We start from the raw sequence: 18,393 nt of genomic DNA, 5'->3' as shown, positions 1-18,393 counted from the left end.
ATAATTATTTACCTTAAAATATATATTAATACTGTGCAAAAATGTGTTTCATTTTGGACTTTTCCCTACCCCTTTTTTTCCGCCTGTCTCTTATGAGTTTCTGGACGATCCTCCTCCATCGTGGCTGAGAGCTCAGAAGCTTCAGTTTAGAGACAATGGACAGGTCATTGCTCACGGCAGGACGTAGCTCATTAAAGAGAAAGCGAAGTCTCTCGATCACTGGAGCACACACTTCCTTATAGGAGCGCCCTTGTTCCTGATGTGTCTGAAATGTGTCCAGAAGTTGTAGCTTTTAATAAATAACCTTTTAGTTCCATCGCAATAGAGTAAATATTGTGATTTGAATGGTCCCATGGTATTGGACAGGAAAGCTTTTAGCGTGAAATGGGGATGCGAGACAGGGAAGGACACGCAGCACACCGTCGGAGCCGGGAGTCGAACGCACGACATCTGGCCGGCCCCACACCCGGAGCTAGGGATGCGTACCGCTACGACGGACCGGATCCGGACTTGTAAAAACGTTTCGGTTCAGGTCCAAAAAAAATGAAAACCCGGTGATTCGGTTCTGGAAATCTACCACTCACATTCTATATCCTTTACGTTCTAGAATCTAAACCATCTGAAACCTTCCATAGATCGCGAAATTCACGCTAGAAAAGACGTAAACACTGACATCGCTGTCAATGGCCCGGAGCATCAGCGACGCACGCGTCTTCCCCGCAGCAGAAGTTGAAGCCGGCGCAATGAGGTTAAAGACGCGAGACACCGAACCTTCGGGAAGATCGCTGACTTTATTGAATCGTTTGAAGCCGCCGCGTGCGTCGCCGCTTGTGCCGCTCCGTGAGTTAGTTTAAGACGTTAAAGGAGCGGGTTGTGCTTTGGTTTGGGTGTAAATATTGTAACTTCTCGCTCAGGTCAGTAATGCTGGTTTAATGTCACAAGTTGTCACTTTATTTCTTGAACAGAGTTGGTTACTGTTGGCCGTAACCATGGTGATGGAACAGGATCATCAAAAACCACCTGGTCTCCTGAGCCGCTCTTAGCTCCGCCCCAGAGACCGCGCACACTAGAGACTAGGGTCGCTACAATATGAATAAAATAACTGTTGTGTGTAATAAATGTTGTGGTGTGATGTAGCATTTATTTAAGTGGGTTAATGTGCAATATACATATTTATACATCTAAGTAAATACTAAGTCAAAGTAATATTGTTTAATTGCTGGATTCATTAATTGCAGCTTATATTTTGTAATAGTATTTGTATTCTACAGTTGTTAAATACTGTCTTGTGTTTAATGCTGTTAATATGATGTATTGTGTGTAGTGTAAAATATTTTCATATTCTATTTTTGATACTGCCAAGTTGATTGATTTATAGTGGTTCGAGTTGACTTTTATGCTAGTTTTTGAAGGTTTTTACCTGACTTTGATGCCAATGGATCTGCAAAATTAAAGAGTGGAAATGTATCTAAAGGCATTAAACTTCAGGTGTGGGAACAGCCCAGTCAAACCAGTAACACACTTACAAACTTAGTATCAGCTGAATCAGGTGCTCCAATACCAATACTCAACATGCTCTTGTTCGGGAGTTGTTCCTCTAGTAAAACACATGAATGTGTGTTAGCTAGTAGCTTGTAACTTCTGTTAATAAACAGTGAATAAACCAGATAAATTGAGTTTATTTCAGTCTGCAGTTAAGCCTTGTGTTTGATAGTCGTCCTTGTTCATGTGTCTTCAACTTCATTTAGCCAAGTAGTTTGTGTTACGCTGTTATAACATTATGCACAAATGGCATGAGTTCAGCCGGACTCATTAGGTCCGGACCTGAACCTAAACCTCTGGATTCGAATCCGGACTTGAACCTGAACGTGGGTTTAGGTATGCATCCCTACCCGGAGCCCAACACGTATGCTGCGCTTCAACCACTCGACCACCGGGCAGCACCAATGCTTTTTTAAAAAAAAAAACATATGGTTTCTTACCTTGATTAAAGAGCACTTGGCCTGATAGACCATACGGCACACTTCGATCACAGATTTAGGGAGAGACCTTTGTTTCCCCTGGTCCACACCCAAGGCACATTGACTGACAAGCGAGAGGGCAACATGACCTACAAAAGATACCGTACAATGTTTGAAACTTCCACTAATAGAGAAACCTGAAAGCATCATGTGTTTTTCATGGCCCATTACAAAGCTGTGCTTCCCGAATGGGAACGTTTAGTCAGAAAGCAACAATAAAGCCATGACATTGACCAAATAATACACTTTAATTATATGCATTGTAGTAGTTACCCAGATCTTGATGCTTGAGCAGGCAGCAGAGCAACAGCCGCCCGACCTCCTCCACTGGATGCTCCAGAGGGAACGTGATGGGCGTAATCAGATGGTACTGCTTACAGCATCGCTCTATTTGGCACAGAAAGTCCTACAATAAAACAAGAAACAGTGAAAAAACATCAACAATAAATCAAGTATTACAACTTTGTGCATTTAGAACCTCTAGTTCAAGAGACAACGTGTCGAGATCAGGGGCGGGAATAAGATGCACTCGATTCTAAGAAAAATATTCTGAATTAAGATAAGAAGATAATCCTTTATTGTCCACACATGGGGAAATTTAATTGATACAACGCAGGTAGATACAGAGGAAAAGGACAGATAACAGATTATAGGAAGTTATTGATACAGAAATGTCAATAATCTGAATTTTCAGTTTGATTGAAGCTGCGGCTTCTCCCTGTTTGTGTGTTTGTTTGTTTTGCTCGTGTCTCTCCCTCTGTGCCCGGCCTCCTCTCAATCAGAGCAGCTGCAGGAGTCACATCGCAGGCTGCCCCAGTGTTGCCAGATCTTGGGTGGTTTTAAGAACTGGTTTGGCCAGAGCAATTTTCCAAGTGAAATGTATAAGTTTTAGAATAAACCTAAAGAAAGTCATAAATATCATAGAAAAATCCTCATATCCAAAGCCATCCACCTTTTGTGGAGCTTCTATTTGTGCGTGGGAAAGAGGGGCCAGTCTGTGAGGGGCCACTCTCAAGTAGTGACTAAATACAGCCCTGACGGACGTTTCGCAGGTTTTGGGCATTTTTACAAAAGCTCTTGCACTGGTTTGGCCACTTAAGCCTGGAAACACTGAGCTGCCTAGATATTTCTGTGGGTCACTGTATTACACTGGACACCTCCATCTGCTCAGGATTCGTCTGAAGCTTCATCTTGTTCAAATTTGAATTTTCTGGAAAAGGTTTTCAAACACTTCTACCAAACACACAGATGTGCAGCGCAACACTAACCCTTTGAAAAGCAGCTTTAGTGCAAAACGCACAAATAAACTGTTGTATACAAACTCTAAACTAGTTTCTTAAAAGTCAGTTGTACAGTACAATCCCAGTCACAGAAGCACAAATCAAAATTGTGAAAATGCCAGCTCATAATATAAAGGGAAAACTAACCTCTAAATAAAATATGATTTGCCACTAAACTAAATAATGATATATATATATAGGGGTGCACAGATATACTGCCCCGGTATTGGCTGATATTAACATTATTTGAGTAATTTTGTTTCAGTCCAAAACTACCACTATCAGGACGGTTACGCTCCGGTAATGAAAGAGTTGACTCTGTCATTCCTTCAGAAACAGGAAGAAAACCACAGCTGTGGACAGAGGCTTTCTGCTGCTATATTCTAACAGAACAGAGTGTGATGAGGAGAGACTGAGGCGGAGCGGCTTTAACAGCGACACGGTGATGACACACGGACTGGAGAGGTTCACAGAAACACTCATCTGAGAAATAATCTAAATAACACACGAGATTCACAGAATGGAAAAGTGTGATGGCTAATTCTAATCATATATTATAGCCTATAGCCGATCTATATCTAAACACAGAGCTAAATAAAAAAAATATCAAACCTTTTTCTCCAAATGAAGAGCATAATGTGTTCTAACATTTAAAATAGATTTGATCTTTATTTCAATAAACAGCCGTATTTCTTTGTTAAAAATATTCCCAAAAATATTCAAAAAATGCAAGAAAAATAGAAAAAATATTGACCTAATATAAGTTATAAGAAGTTCCAATAACATTAGGGTTAGATGAGAACATCTAGATATCAGCCTAAAACATCCATATCGGTGCGCCACTAATAAAAATGTGTTTATAGCTAGTGTATATCTTCTATAAAAATATATATTAAAAAAAACAATTGTTTAAAATAACCATAACAGCACACCAATATTACCATAGCACCACCAATATTATCATAGCACCACCAATATTATCATAGCACCACCAATATTATCATTGCTCCACCAATATTATCATTGCTCCACCAATATTATCATTGTTCCACCATGTAGTACTGCACATTTTACAAAAAAGTATGGTAAAACATTAAGATGTATAAATGCATTATTCATGAATGGAATTGTGAGATACATCATCGTATTATCTTGCTTGACAATCATTTAAAATACTAAAAATCATGGACCTCACTGTATCTATTTTTCTTTGGCCCATTTAACTTGCTATATATTTATAATTATTTTTAAATGACACCTTCAGGTCTGGTCAATTTATTGAATGGTTTTCTTTTCTGGGATTTTGTACTAGAATAGATCTGGATGCACTACACCAGGCGCACCACCTCTTCATTTATCCAGGCTTTGAGTCAATAGAAAGCGTACACCGGCTTTGCAATTCTCTTGACTTATCAAAAAAGCAACAAAAGATAATGACTTCTTTCTACCTTGACAGAGTGGTCTTGAATGTTGTTGTCAGCGATAGCTTGTAGAAATGGCTGTGCGTGGTCGCTGAGCGTAATCCTCCTGGAGTATAGCTTAGCCTTGTCTGGAGTGGTGGTTCCCAGTGAGCTACAGTGGTCTTCATCTTTTTCTTCATTGTAGTTATAGTGAATCTGACTGGTCTGGAGCCCTCCTGAGAATATAGAGGACTGAAGCCATGCTGTGGAGACAGATCGGAAATGATCATTAGAGAGACTGGACAGACTAGCACTGTCTGGGCAATAGGCATGTGACAATAATATCAATATCAATATATTTTTTTCAATATCTTGATAATGTAGGGAAACTTAACAACTCTGGGTATTTTGAGTGAATGAAGAGAAAGTATATAGAGAAACCAGTAGTGCCATCAATAGTGACATATTCCATGCTCAAGCTTTAAGGAACTGTACTTTTCCTTCATTTAAGTGAAAAAGATAAGTTGTTTTGTGTACTTTGCTGTGGAACACAAATATCAGTAATCGGCAAACGATGTCAGCATCGGCTCAAAAAATCCATATCGGACCATCCCTACTTTACATAATGCATTTGATTGTAAAAGCAGTTATATTATAATCTTTGCACTGCATATCTTTTTGTTTTGTAATAACCATTGACTATACATAAAGAATAACTAATAGAAAATAATCCTGGGAAAACAACTGCCTTGTAGAAAAAGACACAAACGTCTTAAACCCGTGTGCTGGATCTTCAACATAAATCACAATAAGAACAAGGACAAGCACGGGCATGACAGACATGTCTAAAGAAAAGCCTGTGGCTCGAAACGTCCTGTGAGGTGCGAGTAAAACAATTGCGAGCTCCAACTGCTGTGCGGATCCTTATTCTCATGTTCAAATTTTAAACCAGACATTAGTTTCTGTTTAATATCGGAGAGAGAAAGGAGTAAATGGGCAGAGTTATCAGTTCACACTAGAACATGTTCCTGACTCATCGTTCAACTCAGGCCCTTTAAGAGTCTCTTCATATTGATTAAACTGAACAAAAGTGTAAGAGCAGTTCAAAATAATCTAAGTCTATTAGCGTGAGACTTTGATGTTACAATTTCAAAGTAGCATGTTTACAGTTGGATGCAGACTGGATATTACAAAGCTGTAGAACCGTCACAGACATTGACATACAACAACTTTATATTTGCCATAGATAGAACATGTCAATATATAGAGTATAAAGCCTTTTTAATATGTCAAACTTACTAGCACATTCAATTTCCATAGGAGACAGGGGAGTGCTCTTGGCCAGGTATGAAGCGTGAAGACCCAAAAGGAGACCAAGGTTCCTCTCAGTGTCGATGAGCGGAGAAGACAAACTGCTAAGGTCCGGGGTGGTCACCGTTTCCTGATTAGGCTGAAAACAAAAGCAATGCACACATTGCACCATATAATGCAACTACGTATATACCCCTCATCAATAACACACATATCCTATATGACATGGTATGAAGTGTATGATGATACGTTACCTCCATATAATGGCCAACACAAAAGGCCTGCATAGACTCTCTTGTGTCTTCAAACTGCAAAGCTGCTTCCAGAGCAACGACAGGGTCTTCTCCAGCAAACTGGGCTGTACAAGACAACATGACCTAATCAATATTTAGTATTTTACCTATAGGAAACATTTGACACACTTATTTTAGGCAGGTTTACCTAAAATACTGTTCCCACTTAGTGACTGTGACTGAGCCTGAAAGTCCTTGATGTCATAAACTTTTCCATCTATAACTGTCCAAAAGCCTCCATCTTTGTTATGATTTTCCAGATCAGCTTTACGGATAAGAGACACTTCCTCATTGTTCTTACAGCTCTGCCCCGTGAAGAACAACCCTGCAACAAAGCAACAAACCATTTGATTAGCTTTCCATTCATTTCTCATTCTCTTTCCTCATCCAAAGTCCAAACTGTCTTTTTGGTTGCAATTGTGATGAAATAAATTTGATATGGCTCTAATCAGTTGACTAATTAGGACTATACCCATAATGCCAGGCCAGGCCAGATCCTCATTATCGTCTCTTTCATGTCCAGGAGCTAAATGATTGAAGCGGTCGAGATGTTCCAGAAGTCCAGCTAGGAGTGGAACTGAACCGGTTTCCTGCATCAGACCTGCATCGATGGTCAGGAGGAGAATAATGGAGACCACCAATTCAGGCAACAAAACTCCTAACACAGAGAAAACTGAAATTAGCACACATATTACATAGAGTTTTGTTATTATTGTAGTGGAATGATTGGAACAAGGAGAAATGTTTTTCATATGGCCCTTACTTCATATTTGGTTCTGGATATTTGCAACTAACCTGTTAAATCCCCTTCAATGACCCGAGAAACCTCAGCAAAGTGTCGGCGACCAGTGGAGGCTATACTCGTGGCAACTGGAAGTATGTCTCCAATGTGAGTGCACAAAAGAGCGATGTACTTCTTCAGCAGCGAACCAACACCTAAAAGCTCTGGATCTGCAAAAACAAAATAATTACACTTGTGTAACACAGCAACAGAGTTTTTCAGCGAGCCTAAAGTTAAAACAATGAAGAGCTTAAGATGCTAAATACTAAACATATCTGATTGATACCGATTTACCAGTAGTGATCCAGCAGCTTATCGGGTTGTTCCATGGCTCTTTTGTCATTTACTTTCTTTATATATCGTTTTGGTTAATGCATCTTCTGTCTCTATGGACATTTTGCATCAAACATTGTAGGTGTTTGTTTTTTTTAACATTCAATCCTGAGCTCCATTACATTATAACAAAAGCAAGTTCCTACGTTCATTGGCAATGGCAATAAACCTTTTCAGGTTCTGATTCTACTTCTTGTTAGAGTGAAATGTTTTCACTGGTTGATACAAAGGGCATTACGTTTAATATGAACACTATATCAGAGTAATGTTACACAAATAAGAGTATTTTGAGTGTAAAGGCTTCACTTACTGTATCCGTTCACATTCTCAGTGTCATTGACCCCAAGGTACAGCTTGCTGACCAGAAGCCTCTGAAATCGTAACAGCAGGTCTAGAGACGCTGACCGTTCTTTGCTGACTTGCTCCGCCTCCAGGTAGTTGGAAATACGGCGAGCAACATCTTTTAATCTTGCAATAGTTTGAGAGGCAATGTTCCTACAAAAATAATAATGTATATGAATAATACATGTAAAGCATGGTTACTTGAATTATTATCTTTGAGCCTACCTCAACAGCTGTTGTACTAACTGTACTAAAGGAAGGCTCTGTTTTCCCGCAGACTCGTAGATCCCAGTGTTAATCAGGTCTTTATCCAACATGGCGCGACAGCGGTGCATGGACGACGCGTTGGCCTCTTGTTCATCGATCTCTTTTTCCTTCTGCGCCTCCTTTTTAGCTTCAATATCCTGTTATCAAAAAGAGATTATGAAGTTATCATGGGTGCATTAAGACTAAGCAGATGATTTATTAAACAAATATGTTAACCTGTATCTCAGCAGTGATGGCAGCGTTCAGCGCAGACTCCAGTCCTCCATCAGCCATTAGACTGCTAACTAAGAGGTCAATCATGAACCTGCGCCCTGGGCTCACACTCATCTCATTACCAAATGCTGTAAAAGGAATTGAAATATAAATAATGTTAAAATCTTTACCCATTATACACTGAGATATCGCTTCATTTCCGCACTCAGATTCACAAGCATATCTTGTCAACACTAAGCAGCACTTATGTTTAGCCTTATTTACTGCTTCGCTTCTGCAGGCATCTATAACCGTTTGTATGCTTAAAAATTACGGCTGATTTGCTTTAACCTCTTTTCCATGACACTATTTGAACTTAAAAGCCCTGAAAAGGAGATAATTAAGACCTTTACTCCCTAAGAGCATAATGGTATTGTAGACTCACCAGCATTAGGGAGGAGTGAAGACAAGGCCCTGGCCCTCTCCTCTGCAGTGGGTAACAACACTGACCAGCCGCTCTGGAGCACAGCCTGAGCCGCTGCCTGGACCGTGTTGAGGACTCCCGCATTACTCGCCAACACCACAATGGTCTGTTTGAGGTTATTGAGGAGAGTGCTGCCCAGTCCAAGTCCCAGCTCCTCTGGCTCTACCTGGTTACTTATGGATGCATGGAGCTGAAAAACAGAACATTATTTGTCATTTTTGACCTTACCGATCTTTACTCTTATAGCCCAAATTAGTTGAATTGATATGCAAATAATTTATTATCACCTCAAAAACATAATGAAAAATATTACTGTAACTCTTTGTTTCCATTTTGACCTCAGTAATTAGAGGTTACATAATGTTCTAATATTTGATACAGTAACTGACTTCTGAATTCCAATTACAGAGAACATAACCTATAAGAAATAATCTGCCCCTCTCCTGTTTGACTCTGGTCAGTGGCCAAGATTTAACCTGTTACCATCCACCTATTTTGGCCCTGTGCACAATGGTTGGACCCAAATGGCATTGCTTATTAAAAGAGGATGTTACGTTCCACATGCATGTGTGATGCATCATTAGAAAGCTTAGGCCTTCTAGTTTCTGCAGATGTGCAGATGTCACACTGTCAGGGCTTCAGAACTCACACTACAGAAGCACAAACATACGAAATAGATATTTTTTTAGTCTCGCCTGAATATTGTTAATTTGTAATGGTCCTGAGCATGACATACTTCATTGTGTGTTTATGCTGTTCACTGTACATGCTGTTGTCATGACAACAACTGTGTAAAGTTTCAGATCTCTAGGAACAGGCATTTTGGTGCTTTGACCTTTTTGTATCAAAAAGTATATTCGGAACAAGTGATCCAAATATGTGCCAACTGTGCCAAACTGTTTTATTACAATTTTAGCTCCTCTATGATCATAAAACATACATTTTGATGTTTTGTAGGCCACTAATGCCTATTATAACTGCTAAAAGCAATGTATGTGAAACTGCGTAAATATGAATGAAAAATAAATATAATACTATTTTATTTTATTTTTTTATTGGTATAATAATGCATATATCTAACAAAATGCGCAAAAAATCTAAAGACGTGATGCGTAAAATCTAGTCACCTCCTGCCCAAAAATCTGGCTCTTGACCATCTTTACGCATGAGAATAGAGACGATTCTGTGTGAAGAAGCCCGAGTCCCACCCACCGTTCGAAAGCTTGGCTCATTGGCTAGAATAATATGTCAATCAAAGTGTTCTACGTCATCTTAACCTGTTACCATTCACCTGTGGCTGGCGCGCATTTTCCATATCTCAAAAGTTCTCTTACATCATCACTTTTATTTCCGTGGTCAATACCAGCAAGTTATACATCATTTTAAAGCTTATTTTCTCAACAAAACGAGTATGTCATTGATTTATATTGAATAATTTGCTCCAAGAAGCAATTGCCAATAGTTTGTGAGAAAGTCTCAACTTTTACAAACTCATGTCCTGTTTGCTGTTTATGATGAACGAAACGGCTTTAATTCTGTACATCCTTGTGCTCAGTCTGTCTGTAAGGAACCATTGAGCAACAATATACACTTGTATTTTTACTGAAGTTTTCCGATTTCGAGATTTTGTAAAGTAAACAAAGCGCATTTCTCAGTCCATAACAAATGACCTGTTTGACTTATAAGATGGTGTTTGTATCGATCTTTTCTTCAGACTGTTTCCTACAGAATGAGACCATCCACTGTCCACGGGTTTGTCCTCTACAGCCTCTGGAGGAAAAAAATGAACCGCTTCCGACGCGCGAAGCTAACTTGTTTTTAGCCACATAGCTAACGTTAGCAGTGACTTAGCAGACTTTGATTGACATATTATTCTAGCCAATAAGAATATCTTTAGAATGGTGGGCGGGACTTAGGGGTCCCACACACAGAATCCTCTGTATTCTGGTGCCTAAGGCTGTAAAGAGACAGATTTTTCGGGAGGAGGCGACTAGATTTTACACATAACGTTTTCTGATTTTATTAGCCTTTTGGACGCGCATTTTGTTAGATATGTATTATTATACCAATACAAAAATAAAATAAAAATATTATAATTATAAAAAAAAAAAATTCGCCTCCATATGGGAAATTCATACATTTTGACATACATTGTTTTTAGCAGTTATAATAGGTATTAGTGGCCTACAAAACATCAAAATGTATGTTTTATGATCATAAAGGAGCTAAAATTGTAATAAAACAGTTTGGCACAGTTGGCACATATTTGGATCACTTGTTCCGAATATACTTTTTGATACAAAAAGGTCAACAGCACCAAAATGCCTGTTCCTAGAGATCTGAAAACCTGACAGTGTTCATATGCACATCTACAGAAACTAGAAGGCCTAAGCTTTCTAATGATGCATCACACTTACATGTGGGCTGTAAGATGCTCTTTTAATAAGCAATGACAAACTATTGCTTCTTGGGGCGTATTATTCAATGAGATATTCGTTTTGTTGAGAAAATAATCTTTAAAATGATGTATAACTTGCTGATATTGACAACAAAAATAAAAGTATGTAATGTAAATGATGTAATAGAACTTTTAAAAAATGTTTTTCGCCCGTGGACGGGCAGGTGGGCGTGAACAGGTAAAGAATAGAGGAGTTGGAATTAAGACAGGACAAAGTCACACCAACTGATCTATGCTATTTTGTTGTGCAACTTTATGATTACAAATGAAGCACCTTCATTTGACATGGATAAACAGACAAAGGGCCCATACCTGAAGCCTGAGCAGGTTGAGCGTGGCCACCACCATACACTCCTTCTCCTGCGGGGGGGGCCATTCCAAGCTGCCGTCCATGCCCTCGCTCACCTGCCGCAGCAGCAGGTCCAGCTGCTCAAAAGTCATGGAACACACATCCACCACAAAAGGGACACGCAGCCCCACAGACCACTCCGAGCAGGACGACCAGGCAAAACTCTGCACACAGGAAAACATACAAGTAAAGAAGAGTTATTTTCTTGTTGGATGACCATAAGGAATATTAAAAGGCACTTGATAAATGAAGGAAAAATGTTCATCTTGACCAATTGTGTGAAAAAAACGTCTTCATTCTTAATATAACACACACCTGTCCTGGGCCACAAGAGATGCCCACGATGTGTTTGGAGTTTAGGCCCGGCAGAGCTTTTGGCTGTTTCTTGTTGGAAAGTGTGTCAAAGTGCTGTTGTTTGTCATTACTGCCCCAACTGTGCACGTCTCCATCTTCAGTGAGGGCCAGGCAGTGCATGGAGCCCACTGCAATGTCTACAACCTTCTTTCCTAAAAACATACAATGACAATAGAAACATCAACATACTTAATTACTTTTTGTAATGAATGTACTGTATAATACATTACGGCGCTGAAAGAACATTTTAAGTGGATATCTCAAGACAAATTTGAAACAGAAATAAAGTCTGGACCTAAATTTCTCACCCTGCAAACCGTCAAGGAATTTGGGGTATCGCACATGTTCATCTGTGCCGTGGCCGAGTCGCTGATTGTCTCCTTTGCCCCAAGTATAAACCTGTCCATCTTTGGTCAGAGCAACAGAGAACTGGCTCCCACAGCAGACCTTCACGATGTCCAAATCCTGTAGCTTCTCCACCAGCTTGGGAGTCCTACAGCCATCACTGCCTCCTCTGCCCAATTTACCATAGTCTCCATCGCCCCACGACCAAACCTGACCTGAAATAGTTTTAAATATACATTTATAAGAGAACTTCACCCATGTGATTGTACTGTAAAGGTTGTATTGCAGTAGACTTAAATGGGAAACATTAATGGAATGTTAAAAAGAAAATTTGGGCTTCTCAAGCACAATCTATAAAAGTTCAGTTTACATTGGTTTGAATATTTAAAGAAGTCATGATATGATTGTATCAAACACACCAAATGGCCTTGTTTTCAGAGGTTTAGACACAGCTGCTGTTAATCATTTCTTTATACAATACATTAATAAAATGAGATGCAGAATATGTTGTATTTATTTGACCAAACATCCAAACTTACCATTCTCTGTCACAGCTAGAGTCTGGGCATCTCCACTACCACACGCTACATCCACCACCTTCAATCCTTTCAGTGCCGTCACCAGCAGCGGCGTGGTCTGGTCCTCGCTGGAGCCTAGCAACCAACCAGAACATACAGTACATGCCACGCATGGGAATATCAAGTCACACTAGAATTAAGGACTATAGCTCGTCTTCTATCTCAATATATCAAGTTAATTAAGAGATAATTATTTCAAATCATATTTTGTAAATGATAAAAGGTTAACAATTAAAAGTGTGGAAATGTTTGCCTCTTCTAGAATGCCACATCTGCATTTTGGTTTCTCTAAATTATTCATCAAAATGAGCTAATTTAGCATTACAAGTATGAATGCTAACAGTTTACCATGTCCCAGTCGTCCGTAGTTGCCGCGGCCCCAGGTGTAGAGCTCTCCGTCAGCTGTGACTGCAGCGCTGTAGGTGCTTCCACATGCCACGTGCACCACGTGTTTGCCTGCCTGTTTCCCATTGAAGGCTGCGATCATTGCAGGCTCTTCTAGGTACCTAAAAGAAAAGGATTATAGGGACTGTACCAGATTTTTTTTCATGTAACCAAGTAAAATACTATGCTAACAGGTACATTGTAATACCATCTATTTGGGTAAAAATGAGACCACAGTGCAGTCTCTGTAATCTAATATAGAGAGTTTTATTCTAAGTAGGAAATGCTCCGTTAACATGCTAACGTTTGTTAGCATTACTGTGACAGCAAAACGTTTTCCTTACGTTGTAAAAATTCTCATAATCTCATTAGGGGGAATAATTAGCACCCTCAGAATGAATGAGGTAAGTGAGCGATACATGGCGACTGTTGTAGTTCTGTTTTTCACATTTAAAGATTATATATAGTCTAGTATCTGAAAGTGAATTTGGGCATTTAAATTGCAGTAATATGGATGCAAAAATGTAATGAATAGATAATAACCAGAGCAAATATTGTGCAGCATTGTCATAAACTTTTATTGCATTTCATATACTGAGGCAAAAACCAAAAGCACAGATTAGCTAAATTTATGGAACACTCTTGATAAACATGGAACTGCTTACGTGGTGTCTCCATGTCCCAGCCTCCCTCCGTCTCCGCAGCCCCAGGAAAACACCTCTCCGTTGCTGGACAAGGCCATGAAGTGCTGCCCGTCCGGGTGAGCGCCGAGCTTAGTGATCTTTAAGGAGCTCAACACATGGATCAGCATCGGAGCCTGCAACAAAAATATGTAATGTTAGTCAAATGCTTAGGGATTTCAGGATTAAGACATGTCCCAGTATAATGAACACAGTTTATGAGCAACAATATCTGATATTCACCTCAATATACACCATCCAGCAAATGAAAACCACCTCATTTTAAGAGCAGTACAAGTAGGATATGTCATATGTAAAACTGATTTGGCGTCCTTACATGAGGTAACAAAGCAGATCATAGATGCATTTTATAGTTGATAAAAGAAATATTCACAATTACAAAAGAAAACATGATGATTATGTTCTTATCATACAGTGTTTCATCTCTGGGGCTGAAAGTTGACATGGGAACATTCCAGTGATGCATCTGAATAGGAAAAGCCAACACGTCGTACTGACCAGAGTTGTGCTTTTGTAGTTTTGAGTGTACACGGATCCAGTGCTCGACAGGATGAGGAAGCATTTTTCCGAGCAGACGATTTGAGCGACTCCCAGGTTGGACAGGGCTTTACACTGAATGGGTCCACTCACATTGGCATACAACTTCCAGCCCAGAAGACCCCACGCGATCGCCTCCTGCAGTGTGCCCTAAAACAAAAGGGAAAGAAACACAGGGACAAGATCTAGAAATATTGTTTTTTACTTTCATAAAAACTAAATTCAGAGCCTTCAACTTCAAATTCAATCTGATAAGAGGCAGCCGGCCACAGGAATGGTCACCTTGTGAGATGTGGGAGAGTTGCAGTGCGGAGGGCTGCAGGGAGCGGACAGGCGATCCAAATGGGCCATAATGACCACAGCTGTTTGTTTGAGGTCTATGGCCAAGTCATTGTCCTGGGGCAAGGTCAGGTACCGCAGGAAACACTCATTTGGACTCAGAGGCGCGGTCAAGATCTGCAGGGCAATCAAATAAAATGACTTGAGTAAATGAGCTTAGGCTTGCACGTATTATGGGAAATATTGTAGTTACATTTCAATACAATTATAACTGACTGGGCGCTGGCTGGTGCATGTTTAAAGCTTTGTTCAAGACTTGACAGCTAACCAGATATTAGCGCATTTAATATATTTTGTATCTGTTTTTATGTGTCGGCAGAAGTAGCCAATGCTAAAAAGATCATATACCACATGAAAGCTAATGGTATGTCACCACCCTTATTAGTTCAACACACTGTACGTAGATGACTTTTATATGTTGATCATTATAGGTTGCAATTATGATTGAAAGATTTTTAATAAACCGGTTTAGGAATGGGCTTTGACTTCCAGATGCGTCATATTACGGTACTTCCAGAGTCTTAATTGAAAGATGAATGCATCATGTTCACCTCAGCCTCCTCCGGGACAGCCTCCTCTTTGCTGCTCTGGATGTTGTGAAAGCGCTGGAGCAGAGGGAGCAGCGGGGCACTGGTCCCCTGTGTGGAGCGCTCGTTGTCCATCTCTCGGGTGCCACTGTCCCAAAGACGGAGCAGCAGAAGAACGGCAGACAGAAGCTGACTGGAGGAGAACCAGGACAAATATGAGGGCTAAAGCGGGACAAAACCAACCAAACCATTCCGGGAGATACAATGTATAATCTGTGTGGTTACCTCAGAGTCCCTCTCTGCAAAGCCAGCTCCAGCAGGATGGCCAAAGCGAGGTGCTGGTCCTGGAGGGGGATGTTGCCCTTTGTACTGGCGTTACCGTGGACATCACTGGAATTGTTTATGACATTCATATCAAATATTTTTATCATAATTTTATTATGGTAATCCCCATTTGTCCAAGTCAGTCAAAACAAAGTAATTGTTCATTTGAGGCATTAAATCAAAACAGTTTATTTGTGGCTAATTTAGTCCCTGCTTAGTCTAGATTCCTCTAGAACATGTATGTATTCCTCCTGACGGCCAGAGCTCGATATCATACATGTGCATTCCATTTTCAGAAGAGCAAGTCCAGGCTTAGTCTTTAACAGATTTTTTTTTTTGACATGGTTGCATTAGGAATTCAAAATCTAATGGGTTCTTTGCCACACAGTATTATATATATATATTTATTTTTTTTCGCACGCACACGCACACACACACAAACCTAAGAAACTTGGTGGCCCGCTCCACCACCTCGAGCCACACGGAGGAGACGGTGCCCTCGTCGAACAGAGTGGCTGCAGGAAGAGCTCGGAGTGCGTCCAGAGACTCCTGCAGCAGCTCACTGCACAGGTCTGCATCGTCCCCTGCACAAAGACACACACACACACAAAACTTAGTGAGAGGAGCATTTTGTTACCCAAGAGTTTCCTGGCAAATGCTTCATCTACACAACCACAGAGTTTTATTTTTATGATTATGATTGTTGTTATATACAAGTTAGAATGACCAGGGTAAATTTACTAAAGTCCTTATTGGCAATATGGGAAAAAAATAAAAGTTGTCCATTTGTGAGAGCAAAGAAGCCATTCATCGTCATTTCATACTATTTTCACCTAAAGAAATGCCATTTTACTGAATAATGTATAGCAGTTTTGGACTAATGCCTTTATTGAGGCCATGGGCAGTGAAAGAACAGACCCTTGAGTGTTCCTGGAAGTCCGTTTCTGTTGTATACGAGGCTTAACTGTGCATGTCTGATCATGTTACAAGAGGCTGCAGGAGCGCGAGACTTAACATACCACTGTCTGCAGCCAGCGTACACAGCGTTCACTACATTCACTACATTCAATACATTCAATACATTCAATACATTCAATACATTCACTGCTAAAATGCTCTTTTTGAAGCCTTAGGAAAATGTTGATCAAATCCATTAGTTTATTTTCATACAATGTGTTTCATTGCCGTGTGGAAGCCTGGAGTGTCTTAATCATGTACAGTACAGTATGTGTCAGCGGATGGACAAGAAATGCTTTCACAAATGGTCCGGTCATATATTAGAATTTAATCTGTATACTATGTCTAACTAAAGAAAAAGCAGAAAAAAACAATTCATACATTTATTTCAGTGCACTTGTATGAATTAATATTAATGACTTACTTAACCCTGGCCATTCAAACATTGATCTCCATTCTGCTAATTGACAAAACATAAAAGGGGCTCTGAAGAGTAACAGATGTCCAAACCAAAGCAAAAGCATTACTTGTCTAAATATGGATTAGCATTTAAATTAGATGTTAAATTTCAAATAGAAAACAGAGCCAGTGTATAGATGCTCAGTCAATTCCCCTTTAAAAATGTGTGTGTACAATTATATTTTATTACAAAAGATAAACTGCATAAATTAACAAAATAAATACCTTTTAAATGCATTTTTAAATGAAAAAAACATTATAAATAACGTGATGGTTTAGAATCATTTGTGCATGTGTTTGTCTGTTTATTGATGATATAAATAAAAATATTAAGTAGGACTGAAGCCAAAATAAATATTTTCATTTCCCTACACCCAAAATAGACATGATGCTAAATTGAGGACAGTGGTCAACAAACATTCTGGCCTCACTGTTTATTATTGGCCAAGCATGTGAAATAGTTATGTAATAGTCAGATGCTTGTGCTCTGGAGGCCTATATTACTGTGCATAGAAAACAAAAATAAAAGAGTATTTGTTTAAGAAAAATAGTCAATAGTACAGCTCTGCAAGGATCTGGAAAGTGGCTTAACTTGCTCTGTAAAAGGAGAGGACTTAGACATAGATCATACAATTATTTAAATGGACATCAATAGTTACATTTTTGATTTTGAAAACAAGGACAAATTCAGCACATTGCGACACGTTGTTTACTGTAAGCCTGGTGTCACGTGTAACTGGGCAACGGTCAGTGTATGACAGCAGCGGTCAGCCCCGAGGGTGGAGTGACCCAGACTCACCCGATCTCCAGGCCCGACGCAGGAACGCAAATGCAAACGACAGAGCTGCACGAGACCCCACGCGGGCCAATCCTTCTACTCCTTTACTGGCCGGACGAGGGCTGGAAAACAGACACAGGAAATTGTCTGGCTCATGGAGGACAAAGACAGAGGGATTCAGGTTTAGAACTCAGAGCTTCTTCCACTATTGGTTATCTTTTATTTTTCAAATTATTGTCACAAACGGACACTTGACGGATGTAAATCTATGAAAAAGTTATAAAAAATGGACCATCCACCAAACTAAGTGATAACAAACCTGAGACCTGTCCTATGCACAAGGGTTTCACTGTTTCAATGTGCCGGATGGAACTGATTATTGATACAAAAAATAAAAAAACACACAATTAGAAAAATTTATGGTCGGTCCAATAGTTTCATAAACATATCACCATCTTTGTGGTAATATGTTATATATTATGCCGATGTACCATGAAGAATGTGGAATGTGGTTTCTAGACCTTATGTTTGCGTCACCTGTGAGCATTTGAGACATTATTATATTTGTATTCTATTCTTCACGCTTCACTTGTACTAGG

General features: G+C 39.7%; 1 protein-coding gene across 1 annotated transcript in view; it reads right to left on the bottom strand.

Moving 5' to 3' along the window:
* The window catches only part of herc2 (HECT and RLD domain containing E3 ubiquitin protein ligase 2), a 59,113-nt gene that overhangs the window by 33,047 nt on the left and 7,673 nt on the right, over positions 1–18,393 (bottom strand). The window contains exons 6-30 of the mRNA XM_072438290.1: positions 17,816–17,916; positions 16,043–16,184; positions 15,562–15,666; positions 15,301–15,469; positions 14,693–14,866; positions 14,372–14,560; positions 13,838–13,989; positions 13,137–13,294; positions 12,750–12,863; positions 12,174–12,425; positions 11,827–12,017; positions 11,475–11,675; positions 8,666–8,894; positions 8,245–8,369; positions 7,987–8,165; positions 7,730–7,914; positions 7,101–7,256; positions 6,778–6,963; positions 6,454–6,630; positions 6,267–6,370; positions 6,001–6,151; positions 4,750–4,964; positions 2,295–2,427; positions 1,983–2,110; positions 70–265 (exon numbers count right to left, since the gene is read on the bottom strand). Of these exons, the coding sequence (XP_072294391.1) occupies positions 70–265; positions 1,983–2,110; positions 2,295–2,427; positions 4,750–4,964; positions 6,001–6,151; positions 6,267–6,370; positions 6,454–6,630; positions 6,778–6,963; positions 7,101–7,256; positions 7,730–7,914; positions 7,987–8,165; positions 8,245–8,369; positions 8,666–8,894; positions 11,475–11,675; positions 11,827–12,017; positions 12,174–12,425; positions 12,750–12,863; positions 13,137–13,294; positions 13,838–13,989; positions 14,372–14,560; positions 14,693–14,866; positions 15,301–15,469; positions 15,562–15,666; positions 16,043–16,184; positions 17,816–17,916 (4,112 nt within the window). The remainder of the gene's footprint in view (positions 1–69; positions 266–1,982; positions 2,111–2,294; positions 2,428–4,749; positions 4,965–6,000; positions 6,152–6,266; positions 6,371–6,453; positions 6,631–6,777; positions 6,964–7,100; positions 7,257–7,729; positions 7,915–7,986; positions 8,166–8,244; positions 8,370–8,665; positions 8,895–11,474; positions 11,676–11,826; positions 12,018–12,173; positions 12,426–12,749; positions 12,864–13,136; positions 13,295–13,837; positions 13,990–14,371; positions 14,561–14,692; positions 14,867–15,300; positions 15,470–15,561; positions 15,667–16,042; positions 16,185–17,815; positions 17,917–18,393) is intronic.

This window comes from Eucyclogobius newberryi, unplaced genomic scaffold (assembly GCF_026437365.1).
Source record: "Eucyclogobius newberryi isolate DKJ021-1_F unplaced genomic scaffold, fEucNew1.0.hap1 SCAF_9, whole genome shotgun sequence".
Taxonomy (NCBI): domain Eukaryota; kingdom Metazoa; phylum Chordata; class Actinopteri; order Gobiiformes; family Gobiidae; genus Eucyclogobius; species Eucyclogobius newberryi.
This window is presented reverse-complemented; position numbering and strand designations above follow the sequence as displayed.